A 23,012-nucleotide genomic window follows, 5' to 3' on the forward strand; every position below is an offset into this window, starting at 1 on the left:
TTAAGCAGAACTGAATAATATTTATTCACAGATCTGCAGTGATTTCAAAGACACATTGTTTGAGACAGGAAGGGACTTCTTTCTTTGCTTTCTGGTCGCCTCACGCAGCAGAACGAAGAGTCCTAGACCTCCCAGCAGGGCCGGTACACCCGTCCCACCATGCACCTCATGTTGTCCCTCCTCAGAATCGGGATGCTCAGCTGCTGACCGCCGTCTCCGTGCTCGCCCCCCTGGTTGCTGTCATCGGCCCTCCGTTTGTAGACGGACATCCCGTTCTGCAGAACCTTCAGGTCCCTCCAGATCATCGGGTCGGCGGCGATGACGATGACCTTGGACGCCCGCGCTCTGGCCGCCGAGGCCAGGTCCGCGTCGCCCAGGACGCCCTCCATCGCCTCGTCGTTTAGGATGGAGGCGAAGACCTCTTGCTCCAACGACCCGTCTTCAGTCTTTCCCATGGGTATCGCGTTGCAGTTGAGGAAGAGAGCGGCAGCAAAAGTGACGGACAAAAGGGATCGCCTCATCTTCTGAGCGGTCGACGGCGTTTTATTGGAGGAGATGGATTTTCTTCGGAAGTGTCTCTGCTCTGGTTTGGACTTTGGACATCCATCGCCTTTTATACCGCTTCAGAGAACTGACCACGTCGTCGTCCTTTGTCTGTCAGGATGAAGAGAACAGTTGGGCGGAGATGAAGTGGAGGGGAGTTGATTAAAACCTCTGGTGTGTTGGCTCCTTCTAGACACTTCAAAATGAAAAAGTGGAAGGTCTTAATCCAAAATGGCCGTCCTTTAAAACAACGAGGACGGATGAACCGCCTGATGTGCTTGTGGTGGTCGATGCTTCACCAAGAAACCAGTTTCCCCAAAGCTTTGTTGCAGAAACTGTCAAGAGGGGATTTAGACCCAAAGCTTAATGACAGGAAGAGCAAACAAACGTCTGTTGACGTGTTCGAGTCCTTCAGCAGCAGATCTGCTGACGTGTCAAAGAGTCAAGGAAACGGGAATCTGTTTCTAGATCCATCTAATTATGGTTCATAGAGAAAATGTACTTTAAAAAAGCTTTGATAGTCAAATAAAAGTGATTATAATCCTCTGATTTCTGTTTGTCCTCCAGCGTCTGTTGGAAGTCCAAACGTTTTTTAATGCTGGTCAAAATCATCAGAGGATAAAACAGAAAAATGTTCAAATACAATTAATTAACCAAACATGCATTATTTTATTGTTTGTTGTCAAACATTGGCTATAAATTGTCATTTATTATATAAAATATTAAAAGAAAGGCCGATATGTTGAATTATTTTCTATTTTCTGGTCTAAAAAATGTTTTAGTTTCATCAGCAGCAAGAAAAATCAATATTTAGGGATTAGGAATATTATTTATCCAAAAAAATACAACATGTTGTATAATGTTGTCCTATTTTCTGGGAAATATTTCCAACTCCTCTCTTTCTCCTTTCAGCTTTTTAAAGTAAAAACTCTAGTTTATTCAACTCTTTAAAAATGAATAAAACGTAAACACAGCTCACTACTGTAAGTTTATCTTTCACAAACTTAAACATTAAAATCTAAAACTCGCCGAATTTATTTGACTCAAAGAGTAGAACAGCAGTGGCAAACTGATTTTCATGTCAAATATCTAAAGGTTCTTAAAGGGCCGGTTGTGCCAGAAAGTACTGATAAAACCAATTAAACTGTTAAAATATCAGTAAATAGCTGTTCCTGTTAATTCAATGAGTTTAATGAGTTCCTGTTCCAGAATCTTGAGATTATTTTAGTGGGGGTTTTTTTTAGGAATGTTTGTAAAGAATGTTTACAATATTTGTGCTAATGTATGATGTTAAATCTGACTTTATTACTCGCCGTATCAACTACAGGCTATAACTTAACATCACGTGAGGCTGAAGCAGCAGACAATTAAACTCAATGATTATTGACCAGTTTTGAGAAAATCTGCAGTAAAATCAGAACAAAATGTGGAGATTTGTTGATTTTGTGTTAATTCTGCTTATTTGTGAAAAACTGGAGAAAATCCTTGATGTAATTTGGAGTCTAGAGGGCCACATAAAAAGATACGGTGGGCCAGATTTGGCCCCCGGGCCTCAAGTTTGACACATGTGGCGTAGAAGATAAACACAACTAAATGTGGCTCAAATGTTTTACAGTGAAGGAATATTAGAAGACATAGAGTAGATACTACAGATATTTATCTTAAAATGTAAAAGTATAAAGTAATCAGATACCTGAAGTACAGTAACAAAGTACTTTACAACGCTGCAAATATATATATATATATATACAGTACAGACCAAAGGTTTGGACACACCTTCTAATTCAATGGGTTTTCTTTATTTTCATGACTATTTATAAGGCAAGAAATCCCACTTATTAACCTGACAGGGCAGGTTGACCTATGAAGTGAAAACCATTTCAGGTGACTACCTCTTGAAGCTCATCAAGAAAATGCAGAGTGTGTGCAAAGCAGTAATCACAGCAAAAGGTTGCTACTTTGAAGAAACTAGAATATAAGGGCTATTTTCTGTTGTTTTACACTTTTTTGTTTAGTGCATATTTCCACATGTGTTATTCATAGTTTTGATGCCTTCAGTGTGAATCTACAATGTCAATAGTCATGAAAATAAAGGAAACTCATTGAATTAAAAGGTGTGTCCAAACATTTGGTCTGTACTGTATATACTTATATATATTTCATTTTAGCTTGGATTATTTGTGTAGCAGAAATAAATGTGAATCTGTTTCTCCATCTGTGCTAATAAGCGAACCAATAACTTTCCCCTCATTCTTGCTGAAACGTTCCTCCATGTTTGCCCTCGGCTGTCAGCAAAAGGTCGACGTGTTTCTCAGGCAATTAGTTACTGGAGACTGAGGTTTTTCTAAAGGCAACATGTTAATGCGCCCCAAACTGCAGCCGAAGCTCAAAATCTCTGAGTTTGGGTGCCAACCTGAACGCCACAAGGCCGACACTCCGGCGTAATTCCACCTGGAAGGAAAATCCAGCAGCAAATTAAATTATGTTGGATTGGAGAACGTGTTCCTGTGGCTGAAATCACACAGACAGGTTGAGGATTTTCCTGGCGCAGCGTGAAATAAATGGTCACCCAAGAGGAACGAGACGTTCTGGTTCTGGTCGGGATCAAACCGGACAGTTTGGCTGTTTGGGTCGATCACATTATGAGCTTCAAGACAATAAGAAAAAACTTTAATGTGTCTTGTTGCAGCTGATGACTGTAATTTATCACATTTATGTGTCAATAATCGTCATTAAATGAACAGTTTTATATAAACATCTTAATCCTGTTACAGCAAACCTGCAGTTTTCATCCAGAGGATCATTTATTTACAGATTCTGGCAGAATGACGTCTTTATGTGACTCAAAATTAAAATAAACATTTACAACGGCGAGTTAGGGCCGTGTAGATGGAAGGAATCAGTAAAATGTTTACAAAAAATAACAAAATATTCTAAAAAAAACAAGGAAAGTAAAAAAAAAAAAGTTTTTCAAACTCAGAAATAAAAAGAAAAATCTAAAATATTTCTGAGATTATTCTCAAAATTTCTGAGATTTTTTTCTAGCACATTTTTGATTTTTCAAAAAAAAGTCAAAGTTTTTTCCAGAACTTTTTTTGACATGAATGTAAAAGTTTAAAAGCATTTTTTTTAAAAATGTTTTGTTCTACATAGTTTTTTCAGTGGAAATTTTCAACTTTTGAACATCAGAAATTTCCGCGTTTTTTCTTCCAAATTTCTGAGATTAATCTCAAAATTTCCAAGATTTTTCAAGCAAATTTTCAACTTTTTAAACTCACAAACGTCTTTTTTTTCAAAGAACATTTCCTAGATTAATCTCTACATTTTTTACTGTCTTTTAAGCAAATTTTTGACTTTTGAAACTGAAACTTTGAGATCAATCTGAGAAATTTCCTAGAAAAAAACACAAAAATTTTGGAGACTTTTGTCAGAAACTTACTTTCTTTTTTTTCTATCTGTTGGAAAGCCTCCATCGTGCTGAGTTTCCATTTATACAGAAATAAAAAATATTTCATTTCCATGTGCTTATGACAGTTTGATCTGTGATTTTGTCTCCTGCTGGTTCCAGACAGAGAGGCGCCATTAGGGGACAGTCTTTACCTTTTCTATTCTGGCTCTTGCAGCTGCAGCTTCTCTACTTTCAGTTCCTGGAGAATCTTTTCGGTTTGTAGTTTTAAATTGAGGCGTAAACCTGTGAGCAGAGCTCAGAATGTCGCTGCCTGTTACTTGTTTACTTGAGAAGGAGAAGCTGATCCGGTTGACCTCTCCGTCACCTTGAACCCAATAATGAAGTGACAGAGATGAAAGGCGGATGCTGCAGTTTGTTGTTGCAGCATCGCGGTGGTCCGGCTCCAGGTGGGGGAGTTCGGTTCGGGTCGGTTCTGGTTGTTTCGGGTCGGTTTGTGACTTCGGGGGAAGATGAAAGTGAAGAAGATGAAAGCTGAAACCTCTCAGTAATTTGGCCCAAGAGGAAGTGACTCGTGGCCAAAGTGGTGGCGCTGAATGCAAAGATTTATCCCTCATCAATACATCTGCAGGGAGGCCGGTCGCCATGGCGACGGCCAGTCAACATCCAAGTGGTTCAGAAGTAACAGCTGTGGGGGTCTGAAGGAGACGATGATAGAGGATGTGTCTGATGGCGGCGCTGGTGCTGTTAAGATGAACCCAAAACGCTCAGCGACCCTGAACGCCTCACAGCTCCGCGACCCTGAACACCTCACAGCTCGGCGACCCTGAACGCCTCACAGCTCGGCGACCCTGAACGCCTCACTGGACATTTCACTGGAACATTTGGCTGCAAAACGAGCCGGGCCCTGTTGTTGGAAACATGTAATTATTTCAATTTAAATGGCTCTTTGGTTTGAAAAATAAAGAAACAGAACGGCAAAATAAAGGTCAACCAGAACCTAGGACAAAGTTTAATGTCAGGTATATTTTGAGAAGGAGAAACTGGCGCCTCTGAGCCGCTGCACTGCGGATCGTTTCTTAATCCAACACATCAAAATCAAGAATGCAATATTCTGACAATAATCTCAAATTTTCAATTTTAACCTCAGAATTCTGTTTTTTTTCAAAACTCTGACGTTTTCTCAAAATTCTAACTTTAATCTAAAAAATATTTGAACTCTGAGACTAAAGTCAAATATTTTGTTTCCAGTGTCTTTAATCCTCTTTTATAAATATTTATATTAGACAAAATGTGTTTAAAGCATGCGTCTGCTCATACCTGACTGTTCCTGTGTCTTAATTATTCTGGATTTGGTCTTTTAGCTCCGCCCTCTTTCTTCTTCTTTTGTCCACTAAAAATATCAAGTTATGAAATTTCTACTTCTCTCTTCTTCCTTGTGTCACTGGTAAGCTTGTCTCTGATTGGTTGGCCCAGTCAGACAAAACACCCAATCAGAGCCAGGAGGAGGAGGGTCTTAGCGCTGTCAATCAACACTATACTGGCTACTAAACAACTTACAGATACAGGACAACTGTTAAAGCGCTGTCATCAGGGGTTATGCTAACTAGCCTTAGCATTCACAACATGCAGTAACAGAGAGGATGGGGTAGTGACTGACAGCGCTAAGACCAGACCCCTGGCTCTGATTGGTTGTTTCTAGTTAAAAGGGAAAAGGCAAAAGAGATCAATTTTTTCACAGATTATTCAACAAACATGCAAAATAATAATTTTTATAGAAGTTACATACTGCAGCTTTTAAAACCTCCTAAAGCTCCAACGTGTTGCTACATTTGGCTCCGTTTTGCTGCTTTAATTCCAGGATATGTTGTCACTTCCAGCTGGAATAATCCCACGTCGCTGTGAAAGTGACGGCCGTGTTTCAGTCCAGCTCCTGACATCCACACAGCCTGACTCTGTTTCAGCCGCGCTGCCTGCTGAGCTGCTGGTGACCGCTACAGGGAAAGGTCTGCTCGCTGTTTCTCAGCAACAGAGGTTTGTTTCTGTGCTTTATTTCCACAGTAACAAGCACAGTGTTATATTTAGCCGGGTTTGCACTGATATGAATAAATAAATAAATACAGTGATTCAGAGAGGTTGCCTGAAAAATAGGAAGGAGGCTGTAAGGTGGTGACGTTTCTTGACTTGGATGTAAAATGAATTTACCTTTTAGAAAACAACAGTGATGTTTTGCTTCAGGCGTCTCAATTGTAGGTGGTAGAAAACAAACCTAAAAACCGTCAGTGGATTTCAGAGAGCAGTGTTTTATATTATAATCAGGCAAAAATGAGATTATTTAGGTTGTTTTTGTTTTATTAAGAAAGCTAATAATCTTTACTAATGTATGATAGGACATATAAAATCACAAATAAATCAACAAACACAACTTTGGTTTATCAATATGCAATTTTAGCTAATGCAACTTTAAGCTAACGCAACATTATCCCAACATCTTCCCACATACAGTATGACACGAATTAAATATACTGGTATACATTTGAACTATATGTATTATTTTTGAAGAAATTCTGGATTTTGTAGTGATATGGCAATATGGTGCCACTAATTCAATGTTAGCCATGCTAAACCTGAACCACTAATCATAAACATTAGCTCCACCAACGCTAAAGTGATACACAAACAACACAGTATTTAGTGGAAACTAATGCTAAGGCGGTACTACACCAACATGGTATTTAGCAGATATGCTAAATACCATAGCATTTAGCCATAACTAAATGCATTTAGCTATTTAGCCATAGCTAAATGCTATGGTATTTAGCATGCTATGGCCATTGGTAAATGCTAAAGCGCTACACCAACGTGGTATTTCGCAGACGCTAATATGAATGAGCTACACCAACATGGTAATTAGCAGAATGCTAAAGTGCTATACCAAAATAGTATTTTGCAGAAGCTAATTCTAAAGCGCTACACCAATATGGTATTTAGCTAAATACTAATGCGCTATACCAACATTATACTTGGCAAAAGCTAATACTAAAGTGCTACACTAACACAGTATTTAGCAGAAGCTAATGCTAAAGCACTGTGTATTATTTAGCATTAACTGCATTGTATTTAACATTTATGACAGTAGTCATAAATTTGTTGTCATGAAGTGTCATTTGGTAAATTATGACACTTTTAATGGACTTTTAATGCAAGTTTAGCACAACTTTGCTTTAAGTGTCAGTATTTACCAAACAGTGCAAAGTTTTAATGCAAATTTTAATGTAACTTTCAACGCAGCTTTGCATTAAAAATGACATGTCAAACATTCATAAAGACTTCTTCATGTTCATGTAGAACATGAAGAAGTCTTTATATAAAATGTTCACAAAGCTTTTTACTAGAAAATAATCTGGTCTGAAAGGATTATGATATTTTTTCAGGGATTTAATGTCTTTCTCTCTCTCTTTATTTTTACATACGTAACGAACAACTTTAATGCCCTTAAGAGATGCACCGATTCTGTCCCTTTAAAACAGCTAAACTTTCCTGAAATATTGAAGTGTTCTCAATCATTTTTGGAAGTATTTCAAAGTCCTTCTTTAGACTTTCTGCAGTGTTTCTCTCTCATTCTGTAAACTTTATCAGGTAAACATATCGCTCAGTAATGTTCTGTTGAGTCCTCTTAGATGGAAACGCGTTGTTCTTTACAGTATTTCCGTAGTTATATTCACAAACAACGGGCTAACACAGCCTAGCATACGTCCACCACGGTTTCTATGACAACACTTCCGCGAAGCGCTGCCCGTTGCTACGGGAGACTCATAAGCGGAGAAACGGCAGTCCGAGGACATTTCTGAGTGGTTTCGCTACCGAGTTAGCAGCAGTTTTTATGTCACCATGGCCGAGGAGCCGGTCGCTGAGAAAAGCCACACTGGAGGAATCCTTAAGGACAACTGGGTGGAGGAGGTGAGCCGAGTTACCGCTGGCTGAGAGAATAATTATAATAACAATGAGAATAATGAGCTGCTAACTGCTGATGTAAACAAAAGCGAAACAAACAGGAAGTAGAAAATGGACTTTAAAAGTTGATCAAAACCGACTATTTTAGAAGTAACTTTTGAAAATATATACATTAAACGAGGTATTTGTTTTTTTATTAATCCCACATCTTTCTTATTAAATATATTGGTCTGATGTAATATTCTTATCTTAGACAGCGTGTTTTCATTGGCTTTTCTTAGAAAATCATCTTAATTAACAGAAATAAAGGCTTGAAAACATCAAACATGTGTAATTAGTCTGTACATTATGTACTGAGTTACTGAAATAAATTAAATTACATTTCTAATTTACTGAATTGGCTTTACAGGCATTTTTATAATCTAATAAACCAATAGACCCCATTTAATAAAAATTATAAATTTATACATTTCAGTAACTCCAGCCTTTAATTAAACACATTTTATAAACTTATAACACAAAGGCTTATTTCTGTTAAGTGTCATAATTATCAGTTTACAGCAAATTAAAACTCAATATTTAGGACTAGAATATTATACCAGAGCAATAAAAACACTTCTGACAGGATTTAATAAAATGTATGTTTTATAGCTGGGATTTCTTCAGGTGTTATTTGATACTAATCAGCTGTTCCTGATTATATAAACAATACCTGGTCGCCATGGACAATAATTATTGATATTGATTTTATATGAAACATATCGTCCAGCCCTACTTTCAGCAAATAACTTTTGTTTTTCACAGTTTGGATAATTTTTCCGCTGCTACTTCATTGAATTTGTGTGAATCAATGACATTAACACACAAAACGTTTCAAAGTGAAGGTGTGTCTGGTTGGTATTTACATGAAAATTTCAGTTTTTGTCTCTGTGACTTCCTGCCAGAGAGCAGTGGCTGCTCTCAACATCGACGACAAGAAGAAGAGCGTCCGGTTGGAAGGGCACGAGGGGCTCATCACCATAAATCGAGGGTGTAAAATGGATACTTTATCTCTGTTCACTGCTTCTTACATCCCTCTGCGGGGTTCAGGAGTGAGGGTCAAAGGTCAGCGCCTCCATGTTCCTTCATCAGAGAATCACATTCCAGCGTTCACACATACGCTGATGACTGTCGTCTATTGATTTACTGTGAAAAGTCCTGTTTTCTGTGCTCTCTGAGTTGGTTTGTGTTTTATTTGGTGGCGCAGGCGTCAGGAAGGAGCTGCTGGAGAAACATTTATCCCAGATGATGCGGTGAGTCACACAACGCTTTTGATCCTGGGGAGGAAATTGTCATTTCTGGAAAGTGTTGCAGGAGAAAATGGGGTAATATTTACCCGTCTGGGTTAAATCAGACTTTATGGTGTTATTTTACATGCAGGCCAGTCATTTTGATGAAGGGCTCCCCCATAGAAAGTAACGTCCTGCTGCATGTCAGAGCTTAGAGGGAATAAAAAGCTGCACGAATTTTATGAAAACGCAGAAGAGCTTCTGAAGCCGTATATTCAATTTCCTTTCTTTTCTAAGTGCTGCTGGTTCATCTCAGGGTTTCTGGATGTTGAGCTAAACACATGCAGAGAGGAATATTTATCTACTCATTTAAATACATTATTTTGACTGTTTGTCTGGATGTTTTAGGTTATAAAACATGTTTTTAATAAACAGAACAGAGTAAACAGAATGCAGTTTTCCAGTATATATAAAAAAGATGCAAAAGAGTAACTGCTGCTGCGTGTTACTGCTGAGCATAAATAAACATGTTTTTGTTCATTTTCATAAGAGATTCTGGGGCTTCAAAGGTCAGAACCAGAACCTGTTAGGAAAACACCAGAGACAGTAATAAAACTTCAGTCTGATCCAGATTTGATCCAAATTAAGTAAGAAAACTTGAGCAAATCTTTCCAGTAAACTCAACCAAAGAAAACACAAAACTGAAATCAGATAAAAAATATTATTTATTGTTTTTAAAGGTGAACCCGGTTCATTTCAGTTGAGCTTTCTTCATTGTAAACGTGGACCGGCAGCTTCCCTCTGACCGGCTCGCTTCCTGCCTCCACAGAGAGAAGGTTCTGGCCGAGATAAAGCCGGAACCGGTGGACCTGGTACCGGACTACAGGACCACACATCAGAGGCATTTCTGCGCTCCAGGATTCGTCCCCAGCAGACCGAAACCGTCGACGGTGCGTGTAGCTTCTGCTCCGAACTGCCTGACCTCTGCTGGGCTGCATGCTAACACCAGTTAGCTCTCATAAAATCAGAGGAACCGGAACATTTTTAACGTTTTTAACGTTTTAACGTTTTTAACATTTTTAACGTTTTTAACGTTTTAACGTCTCTCATCTCTTCCGTCGCGTTCAGGATCATGATTACAGAAACGAGGAGGCCATCACGTTCTGGAGCGACAACTACCAGAGGATCCAGGTGTGGATTTTATCACCTTTACATGTTTTTATACGTCAATAATAAATAATCACGAACTGAGAGCGACTCACCTCCGCCGGGGGTCAAACCGTTTTCCGTTTTGGGTCACATTAAGATCACGGTCAGCCTCATCGGCCCCAAAGTTTCCTGGCGAAGAGTCAGAAATTTGCTCAAAAAATTATAAATGTTGAGATTAATTTCAGAAATTTCACAGAAAAAACTCAGAAATTTTTCAGCTCCAAAAGTTGAAAATTTGCAAGAAAAGTTTTTTGATTAATTTTGGAGTTTCAAAAGTTACAAAATGTGATTCCTGCACAGTTGCAGGATATTATAATGTGTAGGAAAGTATGAAATAAGGTATTACACAGAAAACAATTTAATTTTTTTATTTTAATTTCTATTCCATTCTCTAAAAGGCATATAGTGATATTCATGGCTCCATATTTAAAACTGGTGAAAGTGGCTGATAAACAGATTATATGTGAATATAATCAGAATTTAAATTTCTTAAGGTTTTCAGTGTTGAATATGATTAAAATCGTCTCATCATATTTGACCTTTGTTCTGTTTTGGTCGGCAGCGTGTGTCGAACCCAAACGTTCCTTTCAAGAGGTCGTCTCTGTTCAGCACCAGGATCCCGGACCGGCTGGATGACGAGGAGCCCTGAGGCCTGAGCTCCTGCTGCAGTTCCTCACCTGTCCACCAGGTGCTCCAAGAGCCAATAAAGCCCGTCTGGTTTTGGTTTATTTTTCCTATCAGCTGCAGCCTCATTAAACTCGAACAAAAACTGGAAAATACACACGACTAAAAAAAAAACACAGGATCGCAGCAGAACTTTGACTTTTTCCATTTTATTTTGTTACAAACCAGAACAAAAACAAAACAAACAAATATAATTTTTTTTAGGTAGCAATATTTTTGTCAGTTGTTTTTTGTTTCTATTTCTGTGATTGCTGTATTTTTTGTTTCCAGTATTTTTCTGCGTTTAGCCGTTTGAACTCGTCAGCCACCGTAGAATCAATTATTTCAAGTCAATTATTACATTTTACTTGAGAAAACTTCATAATTTAGGCTGTAGATCAGCGGCTTGGTGATTCTGATGATGTTATGAAAAGGCCTTTCTACTGCGCAGATCTTGTCAGGTTTAATAAAGTTTTAGTTTAGACTCCGTTACATTTAATTCAGCTTAAATAGAAACAAAGTTGGACTCAGAAGCAGCTGTAGATGTTTTTCCTGCTGGAGAATCAAATGTTCCTGACAGCATCGATACTTCCTGGATCATTATCTCTCCTCTGCAGCAACCTGTAATTACTGCAACCGATGTTGAGCAACAGAACGTCCCTCCCACGCCGGGTCAATATCTCGTCTTTGTCCTTGAAGAAAAGACGGAGCTGCGTCCCTGCAGCCGGCTGCAGATCCACACACGTGGAGTCAGTCAGAGGACGATTCCTGATCCGTCCTCAGCCTTCAGAGGGGATTAGTAGGCGGTCGCTATGGAGACGAGTAATTTTAGCTGCTATTTATGCAGCTTTTCTCTCCAAACATTTCATTATCTCACAGGAAAAACCAATTTGTTGCTGAAACGCGCCGCGGCCCCGCAGCGGATCTGCACCCAACATCTCAAATGAAATGAGATGCAGAAATTTTCTGTTTCTGCTTTTTAATTTCGGGTTTGTCTCCGCTGAGCGGCGCACACACACACACACACACACACACCCCACACACACACACGCTGCTCTTTATCCAATCTGTCAGAACATTTACACACTAAAACCTCCGTTATTCACAAGTAAAATATTTTGATTTTATCTTTAAGCTGCAAAGTTTTTACCTTTGATTTAAGTTTGTACCCCACAGCATAATACTGCCATCACCGTACTTGATGGTTATCAGTGTTATCTGAGTCTTGGTGTCTGAACCTTTTTGTCATAAAGGCCAAATTTATCGAGTCAAGAGTAAAATAATAATAAAAAATAAAATAAAATCAAGTAATTAGAGTTATTACTATCCAGAGAAGATTAAAAACTTAAAAAGTATTTTCCATATTTGCTGTTTTAAAAGAAAATCAAGTTTCCAGATTCTTTTGGACTCGACTGAAGAAATTTATTCTCAGGATTCGAGCCAAAACATTTCCTATATTTAGCCAGGATTAATACATTTTGTTTTGCAGCAAATTCAACTTTTCAGTAAAAGTCTCCGGGTGTTACCATGGAAACCCAATTATAAAACCCGATGGGAAAATTCAACTGCAGTAGCCACCGTTCCACCCAAAGAGGGCAGCACTGAGCCCAAATATTAAACATGTTTACACAAAATGTGTACAATAACATAATTTATAGGTCCAATTTATACACTTTGAGTTTATCGGCTCCTTAATCCATATTAATGGTATTTATTGGAAATTTATGTTCATGGAGAAACATGTTAGGAATTATTTCTTGCCTAAAAGTCAACAAGTACAAAAGAAACACAACAAATCCAAATTTATAAATGAAAAAAGAGTGCTTCACTCATTTTATTGAACAAAATATTTTACAGTGTCTTGGATATACATATATACATCAGCTGTGTTAAACGGTTGATCAACCCCCTGCAGTGGCAACGATTGCTTTTCTGTGCCTTTAAATCGTTCCAAAAATACGTAAAACATCGTCGACTTCCAAACACGTTATTACAAATCTGAATATAGAAAGCACAAAAAAATAAGGATTCATCTGTGAAAAGCACCCTCTTCATACAAAAACAACTTTTCTCTCTGTTTTATTAGTTTTGTTTAGTTAAGCAGGTAATAAATATACCTGGGATTCCCTCTGTTTCTGTCTGTTTTCGCTGGAAATCACAGTTAAGGACTTATTCTAGAACAAATAAAGTAGCCGCGCCGTCAGCAGGCCTCTCAGATTACGTACACATCGGTCTTCTCCCCAAGAAGCCAATATGTTCTCATTTTACCTTTACCCTGAAAAAAACAACAGAAAAACACAAATCAATCAGTTCGTCAATGGAGACGCATCAGCGGTTTGATTGGGCCTCCATAACGACCGACACCAAGGATCTTATGACACCAACACAGCAGGAAGGAGGCTTCGACTGCAGCGGCCATTTTGTTCCCAGAAGGTCTGATTGGCTCAATTAAAGGGACGGTAAAAAAAAACAAGACAAAAATACACCATGCTGAAAAAACCAAGATAGAACTGCTACAGAAAATATATTTAAATTCCTATAAATGGGAAGAACTTAAAGTGTTTTTATTTATTATATATTCAGTCATAATTAAATCAAATCGATGTACAAAAATACTGTTTTACTTGAGTAACTTCTTGTGTGGATACTTTTTACTTTTTGTTGAGAAAAACATACTGAGTAATGTTTCTCTTATTAGGAGAACAATTTTTGGGCAATACAGTGGAGCAAAACTAGTTCTATAAATTAATTTCCCCCAAATCAGTTACTCAAGTAAATGTAACGAGTTACTACTTATTACCAGTAGTGGGTAAAGTACTCAAAAATTTACTCAAGTAAGAGTAGAAATTACTATTTAAAATATTAATATTTAATATTAATATTTAAAACTGACATCATCAGACGGAAAAAAAAAAAATCAAATTAAGTGGAAATTTTGATGTTTTAAGAACCAAACTGACAATAATTCATATAAGTAACAAAACAATAAGAAAATTATTGATTTTATCCAGGGAAGCTAAAGGTTTATAAAAAGCAAAAATGCTAAAGCGCTAAATGAGAGATTAGCTCCTCTGTTAGCGTGTTAGAGTTCCCACAACTGGATCCTTGCAGTTAAATTTTCATTTTAATCTTTTAAAAGCCAGAATTTGAACTTAACTTTGAATGTTTTTTACATTTTAAATCATATTTTCTGATCTTGAGCCGCATTTTTACTAAAAACTTTATTATTCTTAACTTGAATATTTTCTTAGATTGCTACTTTTTACCTTTAGGGGAGTAAAAACATGTTGAAGTATTTCTGCTCCTGCTACAGTCTGAGTTTTGGTTGCTCTATCCGCCTCTAGCTGGCGTAGCTCAAGAAAAGCATCCCACAGCATCATGCTGCCACCACCATGTTTCATTTAACCAAACTCTTTGGTCAGAGGCCAATCAGCTATGCTGTGACACAGACTGCTACAGGAAACGCTTCCTGCCAACAGCCCTCAACCTTTTATCGTTTTGGGATTAAAAACCAAATTTGAGGTGAATTTTGGGAAATTTTAAGAGCTTCCTCAATTATTTCCCATTTCTAAAACCTCTCTGAGTGAGAATTAAATCAATTTCACAGGAAACTCTGAGCTCTTGTGTTCTGGAGAGGAAAGGACCTTGTATAAAATGATTCAACTAAAGAAATAAATAGAAAAAAAAGACTGAAATAATCAGATCTCACCTTCATTTCTATGTCTCCTCGCAGCTGAAGGTCAAAGTAACCAAACTCATCCAGCACTTCTTTGGTGGCGGAGGAAACGTGGATCTTTAAGGCTGAGAGGGAAACCAAAAGCACAGCAGAAATGAAATAAAAACCCTCTCAGTGTGGAATTTAAATAACTCCAGCTCTTAAATAAAACCCACTTTGAACAGAGAGTCAGAAACCAGCAGCTCAGAGGAAAACCTGGTTAGTTTAATTAGTTAACGAAGCAGAAACGATTCCCTCCTGCTGCAGTTTACGGCTTTTTTCTGAGAGAAACATCAATTATTCACCAGAGGAGACCCGATACAGGAAAACACTCAGCAGATGATCAATACATCTGGAGATCCAGTCGGAAAATGTCCACAGCTCACAATGAGGCAGCAAACTGAGAAACTAATCTGCTGTTAAGATTTAAAGAAAACGTCTCATTTTTAATTTATTTTATTTATTCCTGACATTAGAAATATTACTTACAGGAAAATAACACAAAAGATTACAGAGTGTTCCTGGTCTAGTTTTAGTGCAAATAAGATAAAATTATTTGCACTAATAATTTTAGTGCAAATAAAAGTAAATTTTCAACAAGAAATATGAGCTTTTTTCAAGTAAATAATTCATTAAAATTGATTAGAAATACCTATTTTCACAGGCAGATTATTTCACTTATAACAAGAAAAAAAATATCTTATAAGTGAAATAATCTGCCAGTGGAAATATTATTTCTCTTATTTGATTTAAATATTATGTTTATATCTTTTGCCCTGTGAATTGTTGTTATATTACAATAGAGTATTAGAGTCATGCTAAGAAAAAATAAAATAAAATGATAAGAATAAAGTTGAAATAATTTGAGAATAAATTCAGAGTATTTAGAAAAAAAGTTGCAATATGACTTTATTCTCATAACATTAATTTTTAAACATTTTCTTAGCGTGGCTCTAAAACTGCGTCGTAAAATTCACAAGACAAAAAAATATAAACATAATAATTAAATCAAATATTATTAAAATATCTCCCGAGCACAGGCTGGTTTCAGACACGTCTCCCCGGTTAAAGCAGACAGGAAGTGATGTCAGCAGCTCTCACCCTCTCCGTTGGACTCCATGCGGGACGCCGTGTTGACGGTGTCTCCGAACAGGCAGTACCGCGGCATCTTCAGCCCCACAACGCCGGCGCACACCGGACCTGAGGAACCGAGACAGTCAGAGGGCAGGACACACAACATCATGCTGCTGCCAGCAACCAGCAACCAGCAACCAGCAACATCTTGGTGCTGCTGGTGGTCAATGTCTACAACTGATAGTTATTGTGGTGGAAAGAAACGTTGGATGGTTTTTACTTCTTCCTGCTTCTATTCAAGCAGGTTAAGATTATTGTGGTGCAAAAATACGTTCATGTGTGATTTTAAACTTCTATCATGATCCAAATAAATAAAATAAAATAAACGGTTTAATGGACGGATGGATGAATGGATGTTTGGTTGGATGTTTCATTGGATAGTTGGTTGGCTGTTTGGTTGGTTTGTTGGATGTTTGGTTGGATGATTGGTTGGTTTGTTGGATGTTTTGTTGGATGATCCAGTCGGATGTTTACTCGGCAGAGTTCTGGTTTTCTTCTCATCCTGCTCCAGTTTCTAACTGATGACGGTTTTGTTGCGTTACAAGTCGTTTCTGACCTTTGACCCCTGACCCAGCACCTGAACGCTGCGACCTTGTAGCGGCGGTCGACCTTCAGACTCACCGGTGTGAATGCCTATCCTCAGCCGGAGCTGGTCGTTGGGTCGGTGTCGGATCTTGAAGGTTCTGACCTGCTCCAGCAGCGCTAGCGACATGCTAGCCACCTCTCTGGCGTGGAGCTTCCCGTTCCGGACCGGCAGCCCCGACACCACCATGTAGGCGTCTCCGATGGTCTCTACCTGCAGACCGGACACAAACCGGTACAGCACCAGTTCACCACCGACACGTCCCAGTTAGACCCACTGGTGACCCAAACCCACCTTGTAGACGTCAAAGTTATCGATTATGGCGTCGAAGCAGGTGTACAGATCGTTGAGCAACGTGACAACCTGCAGGGAAAAATACATTTTATTCATTTAATTCAAACTGGTTTGTTAAAAGTAACCAGTAGGACAAGAAAATACATAACCACACTGTAAAAAATGTCTGTAGAAATACCAAAGAATTTTACAAGATACTGTAAAATACCGCAAAATTTTACCGTAGAAATTCTGTAAAATTTTACCATATAAACATGGTAAAACTTTACCGTATAAATATCATAAAATTTTAGCATATAAATACCATAAAATACTATAACATTTTATCATAAAATACTATAACATTTTACAGTAGAAATACTGTAAGATTTTACAGTATGAATGCCATAAAACACCGTAAAATGTTTTTGTATAAATACCGTAAAATTCTGGCAAATACAGCTGCCAGTATTTTACCATAAATTAGAGAATTTTGTTTTACTACGATGTAAGAAGAACAAAATAATTAGTTTACCGCTTCTCTTCTGTTTGAAACACTTAATCAATTCGACCTTTTTCTGAATTTAATTAAATATATCACTTACCGACTCAATAATTATCAGAAATTTGTAATTAAAACATGTTATGGTATTCACAAAACAAAATGATTACAAAATGCCTCTCATTCAAGAAATGTTCAAGAAAATACAGACCCATAATAATATTAATAATGACAATTGTAAATAACAATTACACTGCAAAAACATCTGATGGTAACAAGTATTTTTGTCTAGTTTCTGGTGTAAATATCTTAGCACACTTAAAACTAACTTTCTATCTCCACCACAACAGAGCTGATTCTCTATCTGTCTAGATAAAGTGACTCAACTCTGCGTCAACATCTCCCATCTAACAGCTGATCTATTTCCAGTCACACACAGAGTGTGTGTGGGAACACACTCTCTCTGCCGGAGATCACGACAGCGCGGTGCGGAGCGGTGGGAGCGGGAAGCGTACCTGCAGCGGCGTGCTCTCCGCAGACAGAGAGGTGAAACCGACGATGTCGCTGAAGTAGATGGTGACGCTGTCGAAGGCCTCCGCCTGAACCGTCTCGCCGCGCTTTAGCTGCTCCGCCACCGAGCTGCACACACACACACACAGAGAAACAGCACTGTAAAAATGAGCATGCTAACCGCTAATGTTTCCCGTTAGCCACTTTAATTCCAGGGGGATGACCTTTTCTCAAGATGGCTGCTGTTTTTGCAACTTTTTGATCAATTATTGACACACAACGTTACCCATGTTTTCAACTTTGGTTATCTTGTTCATACAATGTTAAAGTAAAAATAAGAAGCAAAATCAGAAACTGAGGACTTTGATGTTTGCTAGTTTCAGTCCAGTTGTCAACAGGAAGGAGATGAACATGTGACCGACTGGGAGACAGTCGTCTTAAAAGTTAGATTCTGATAACTCTTCTGATGTGTTTAGCAGTTTAGTGTTAGCATCCAGGAATTTTTTGTGTTAGTGGTTTTGCTTTAGCTTTCACTCATTTTTATAGGTTTAGCGGTTAGCTTTAGCTTCTGCTAATTGTTTACGTGTTTAGCAGTTTAGTATTAGTGTCTGCTAATATTTATGTTCTTATCAGTTTAGTGTTAGCGACTGCTAATTGGTTGGGTGCTAAACAATTAGCTGAAGCTAATTAGCTAATGCAAATTGTTTAGGATTTTGTTATGTTCTAATTTTGTTATGTGTTTCGCAGTTTAGCTTTAGCTTCCACTTCTTTTTGTGTTCAGCTATTCACTATTCACTTGTACTAATCTTTTTATATGTGTAGCAGTTTAGCATTTGCTTATTTTTATGTGTTTAGCAGTTTAGTGTTAGCAGGGCTAACATTCTTGTTTAGTGAATTAGTGGTGAATGAACTTAACTTTTTTGGGGAATAAAATAACTACTGCAGATTTTAGTGGAAACATATTATTCTCCATTATAACCATAGCGGCCATTTTGAAAAATGTCCACCAGGAAAATAATACACAAGATCAAGAAAATATATATGAACTATATGGTTCAAAATGTGTCATTTGATGCCAAACAGATTTATCTAATTTTCCATGACAACCATCTTGAAAAATGAAAAACTATCAGATATGATTTCTATGGATCCAATGTAAAATTTGACAATTTTGCTGACGATGGCGGCCATCTTTAATTTTTTAGTAGGGTTTTTTTCAAACAAAGGTGGGAATAAGTAAGCTTCTGGTATCCACATGTGATAGATTTTGCAAAAATATTGAATTATCTGGTGCATTAAATAAGGCAGAAGCTCTAAAGTCAAAGAAAAAATGTTTTTTCAGCTGTTTTCTCCTTATTATCCGGCAGCCCTGTTCTCTGGCTGAACGCCTGGCCGCTAAAATCATCCCCAGATGTCAGTTTATCTGTACTCATGTTAATTTCCCTTCAATCAAACGATACCAAAGGCAGGAACATCTCGGAGGCAGAGGTCAGTTTGTTTAAATCTGGAGCGCGGTGAGAAATCAGATCTTCTGTTCCTCTCAGGCCCTTTTTCTGTCAGCCTAATTTCAACATGACGAAGGAGGAAGAAGAGGATAAACGATGGAGGAAAGCTGGATTTGCTCCGATCTGCTGTCTCTCTTTAATGAGCGGTTTCGCCTTCCTGTTCTTCCTCTGCTGCCCTTTTTATCTGCAGCGAGATAGCACTGCTGGGAAAAGCGTTTGAGTCTTTAATTAATACAGAGGTTTAGCGCCGCTGACAGAGTGTCACTGCGAGCCGGCGGTGGATCGTCCAATCAGCTGAGCTCCAGTTAATTGGTGGTTTTGGTTTTTTTGCCTTCCTTACTGTGGGAGGATTTGGTAGAGGAGGTTTTCGGCTTTCCGCTTCTCCTCCAGGTAGGCCTGCGTCCGCTCCTCCACCAGGTTCTCCAGGTTGTTGGCGTATTGCTCCATCCTGGACAGCAGGTTGTTTAGGATGCTGGTGCTGCCCTCCCTGTGGAAAATACAAACATGTAGCAACTCTGAAGAGCAAGAAATAAGAATATTTTTAACATAAGTTTAAAATCAGTGTTGTTTTTTTGTAATGTTTCAATGAAATGTTTCTGTATTTTTAATATTTTGTATTTTTTTTATTTCATTGTATTTTTGTACGTTTCTGTCATTTCAAATTACATTTTCTGTATTTTTGTATTAATTAAATTTTTCAATTTTATATTATTTTGCATTTTTTAAATTTCAGTTTTTAATGTTTTTCAATTTTTTGGTATTTTTTACTTAAATGTTTTTTCATTTTTTGTAGCTTTTTATATTTGTAATTCCATTTCATAATTTTTTTCTAATTTTCTGTTTATTTTATAGTTTGCATTTTTTTAAGTTCAGTTTTAATCAAATCTTTTTTTCATTTTATATTTTGTATTTTTATTTCATTATTTAATTTAAGTTTTTTTTAAATTTCTTTTCATTTTCTATTTATTTGTTTGCATTTTTGTATATTTTAACGCCTTTTGTTTGCACTGGAAGAACAGATATTACAGATATTATCTACTGTAAGAATTAGTTTTATACTTAAAATTTTGATTTGGAAAATCAGTTAAAAATCTGCGTTGTAATCATGTTAATTTAAATTTTTTTGTATCATAATTACGTCACTTCAGGTGTCCCATATGAAGAACTAATCCTGCAGACATAAAACTGACTTCTATCCTCAAATTTTAGCTGCAAATTGTGGCATTTAGTGGCTTTTTAAGACAACATTGATGCTCTAAAAGCTGATGCCTGGGTCTCGTAGGTTTTCTAATTACATGTGTTGCATAATGTTTATGCTCTACAATCATACGCTCAGGCATAAACACAACCAAACGCTCACAGTTACTCAGACGGAGCGAGAAGGTGAGTCATCCACGCCAGCATGGAGGCTAAAAGTGTCAATGTCTGGCACCTTCCCAGTAGCTACTGGGTCGTAGCAGCTTACAGACGCCCACATGCTGTTTATCTTTAAAGGAGCAAATATCAGACATGGACAACTAATGAGTAACGAGGCTCTGAGTTCAATCGAAAAAGGTCACATGAAGATTAGCGAGCCCAGCATTTCAAATTTAAATGTACAGTACAACAAATGCAAAATTGAAAATACAAAAAATATGTGAATACTCACAAATTAAATAAATGGGAGTTAGGACTGAAATGATTAATCGTGATTAATCGATTGTAGAACTAATTGTCAAATAATTAATTGTTAACTGGACTCAAAAAAAGCCATTTGGTGAAATAAAAAACATATTCAAAGAAGAAAATAACCTAAAAGAGTACAAAAAAAATACATTTTGAATTATAATAAAAGAAACATTTGTTTGTAAACATGTTTTAGCCAAAACTCCTCATGTGATGTAATTTCATCTGGTTTGAATTACTGGGAAACTATTATTATTTTATATTAAGTTCCTTCTGCTTTCCAATTATTATTCACTTAATCCAAAAAATAGCCATCAGATTAGCTCTACATAGTATTGATGCCAAGTCAAGCAGAAAAGTAATCCCAAAAGGAACGCTATGTTGTTGCATTTTAATTTCTACATTTAAAAAATGAATTATTAATTTCAGAGATTGTATAAAAAGTCTTAAATGAAGAGTCTGCAGAATTTGGCAACTTTTTATCCGATTAATTGATTAATCGTCAAACTAATAGGTTAATAATCAAATAAGACTCGTCAATACAATTAATCGATAACTAAAATAATTGTTAAATAAAACTAAATTCAATATGATTCCATTAAGTTTTATTCTAAGAATTAGATTGAAAAACAAAAAAAGGGCATTTGTAATCGATTAATCGTTAACTAGAGTATAAAGATTCAATAAAGGCCATTTGGTGAAAAACATCAGGGTTTCCCCCACTGTATTATAAGCCTGGCGGGCCTCCAGGCTTGTGCCCCCACCAGGCTTAGCATTGCTTACTTTTTAAAGTTGTTTTTTTTTTAAATATGTGTAATTTTTAAGACTTTATAGTTAATGTTCAGGTATTAATCTCCCAATCTTTTAATAACACATAATTATCAAGTGATATTTTCAAATTTCCTGTTAGTTTTATACATTTTTAAACTTAAAAACACAAAGGGCCGCTGGATGAATGATTGCCAAGCGCCCAATCAATGATGGGGTTAGCAAGTGTTTTGGGAAAAACGTTGAACAGCAAATCAAATGTGCTGTAATTCATCTAAACTAGAACTAAAAAGGATTTATATTTTCAGTCTGAACCTCCTGCACTGCATGAAAGCTTCCAGTGAATGAGAGTGAATGTGTTCAGAGACAAACAATGGAGAGACTTCATGCTCGCAGTGAGAGGTCAGCGTTTCACAGCCAGCTTTAGACTCCCTGTGCCGGTTCAAACCAAACCGTTTGTCGCCGGACACCCTGTCACTCTCGCTCCCAAAATAACAGCCCATCCATCACGTCACGTCAACAACAAGCATTTTCCTAATGAGAGTAACCAGCAGACGGAGCGCCGAGGCACGGGCCGCCCAGGCCAACAGGAGTGGAGGGACGCGCCTGTCAACAGCATCCTTGAGTGGTTTGGAGGTCATCAATCATGAGGACCTCTCCACTTAAAACCACTCAGAGCTGAACGTGAGCAAAGCCATCCAATGTGGAGAAACACGGATAATAGAGGACAGGTCGAGCTGAGAGGAAAAACTCTCAATGTGTTATAGAATTGCCTCCAATATGGCTGTTTTTATATCACTGATGGGTTTGCACTGCAGTGGACCGCAGAAGATATAATATCTGTAAATGTTAGAGATATCATCTGGAAATGCTTCTAATTGCATATATTAACTGTTCAAATACAAAATATACATTAATATGCTTCAATATGCTCAGTGGAAACTGCCTTAGCACTAGCACAGAAGCTAACACCCATGGTCTGATGGTCAGCCAATCAGCAGCAAGCAAAATGAATTGGGCTTCTGGATTGGTTGATGTGGAAAAGAATGAAAATAGTGAACCATGTAGTCATCCATCCATCCATCCATTGTTCATTCGTTCGTCCATCCATCCATCCATCCATCCATCCAGCCATCCATCCATGAGATGAGAAATGGTTTCCAATCCCTCCAAGTCGTTCTTGTTTTGCTCCAGACTCCAATCTCCTCCATCTTGGATTCCTGGATTTCTCCTCTAATATCTTTTTATCTCATCTGAGCTCATCTTAAAACTCGTTCCCAATCGTTCCTCTGCTTTACTTTGTTCCCACATTAT

General features: G+C 37.5%; 3 protein-coding genes across 3 annotated transcripts in view; 1 reads left to right on the forward strand and 2 right to left on the reverse strand.

Moving 5' to 3' along the window:
* pmchl (pro-melanin-concentrating hormone, like) lies at window positions 1–601 on the reverse strand. The gene has a single exon (XM_032570376.1). The coding sequence runs from the start codon at window positions 519–521 to the stop codon at window positions 123–125; it is 399 nt and encodes a 132-aa protein (XP_032426267.1). The 5' UTR covers window positions 522–601; the 3' UTR covers window positions 1–122.
* Window positions 602–7,774: 7,173 nt separating this feature from the next.
* Window positions 7,775–11,527, forward strand: spag8 (sperm associated antigen 8). Its single transcript, XM_032570367.1, has 6 exons — window positions 7,775–7,909; window positions 8,848–9,007; window positions 9,150–9,195; window positions 10,001–10,121; window positions 10,300–10,362; window positions 10,943–11,527. Exons 1-6 carry the CDS (start codon window positions 7,841–7,843, stop codon window positions 11,027–11,029), a joined length of 546 nt encoding a protein of 181 aa, XP_032426258.1. The 5' UTR covers window positions 7,775–7,840; the 3' UTR covers window positions 11,030–11,527.
* A 1,593-nt stretch (window positions 11,528–13,120) lies between these two features.
* Window positions 13,121–23,012, reverse strand: part of npr2 (natriuretic peptide receptor 2) — a 63,306-nt gene continuing 53,414 nt past the window's right edge. Inside the window, exons 16-22 of the mRNA XM_032570182.1 lie at window positions 19,606–19,752; window positions 17,766–17,889; window positions 16,770–16,838; window positions 16,514–16,688; window positions 15,860–15,958; window positions 14,753–14,844; window positions 13,121–13,318 (exon numbers count right to left, since the gene is read on the reverse strand). Coding sequence (XP_032426073.1) covers window positions 13,256–13,318; window positions 14,753–14,844; window positions 15,860–15,958; window positions 16,514–16,688; window positions 16,770–16,838; window positions 17,766–17,889; window positions 19,606–19,752 — 769 coding nt within the window. The 3' untranslated portion in view covers window positions 13,121–13,255. The remainder of the gene's footprint in view (window positions 13,319–14,752; window positions 14,845–15,859; window positions 15,959–16,513; window positions 16,689–16,769; window positions 16,839–17,765; window positions 17,890–19,605; window positions 19,753–23,012) is intronic.

This window comes from Xiphophorus hellerii, chromosome 8, assembly GCF_003331165.1.
Source record: "Xiphophorus hellerii strain 12219 chromosome 8, Xiphophorus_hellerii-4.1, whole genome shotgun sequence".
Taxonomy (NCBI): domain Eukaryota; kingdom Metazoa; phylum Chordata; class Actinopteri; order Cyprinodontiformes; family Poeciliidae; genus Xiphophorus; species Xiphophorus hellerii.

Coding starts and splice junctions, on each gene's coding strand:
- pmchl (XM_032570376.1), bottom strand. CDS start 521: ATGAGGCGATCCCTTTTGTCCGTCACTTTTGCTGCCGCTCTCTTCCTC.
- spag8 (XM_032570367.1), top strand. CDS start 7,841: ATGGCCGAGGAGCCGGTCGCTGAGAAAAGCCACACTGGAGGAATCCTT. Junction 7,910..8,847: donor AGGACAACTGGGTGGAGGAG/GTGAGCCGAGTT, acceptor ACTTCCTGCCAG/AGAGCAGTGGCTGCTCTCAA. Junction 9,196..10,000: donor CATTTATCCCAGATGATGCG/GTGAGTCACACA, acceptor CTGCCTCCACAG/AGAGAAGGTTCTGGCCGAGA.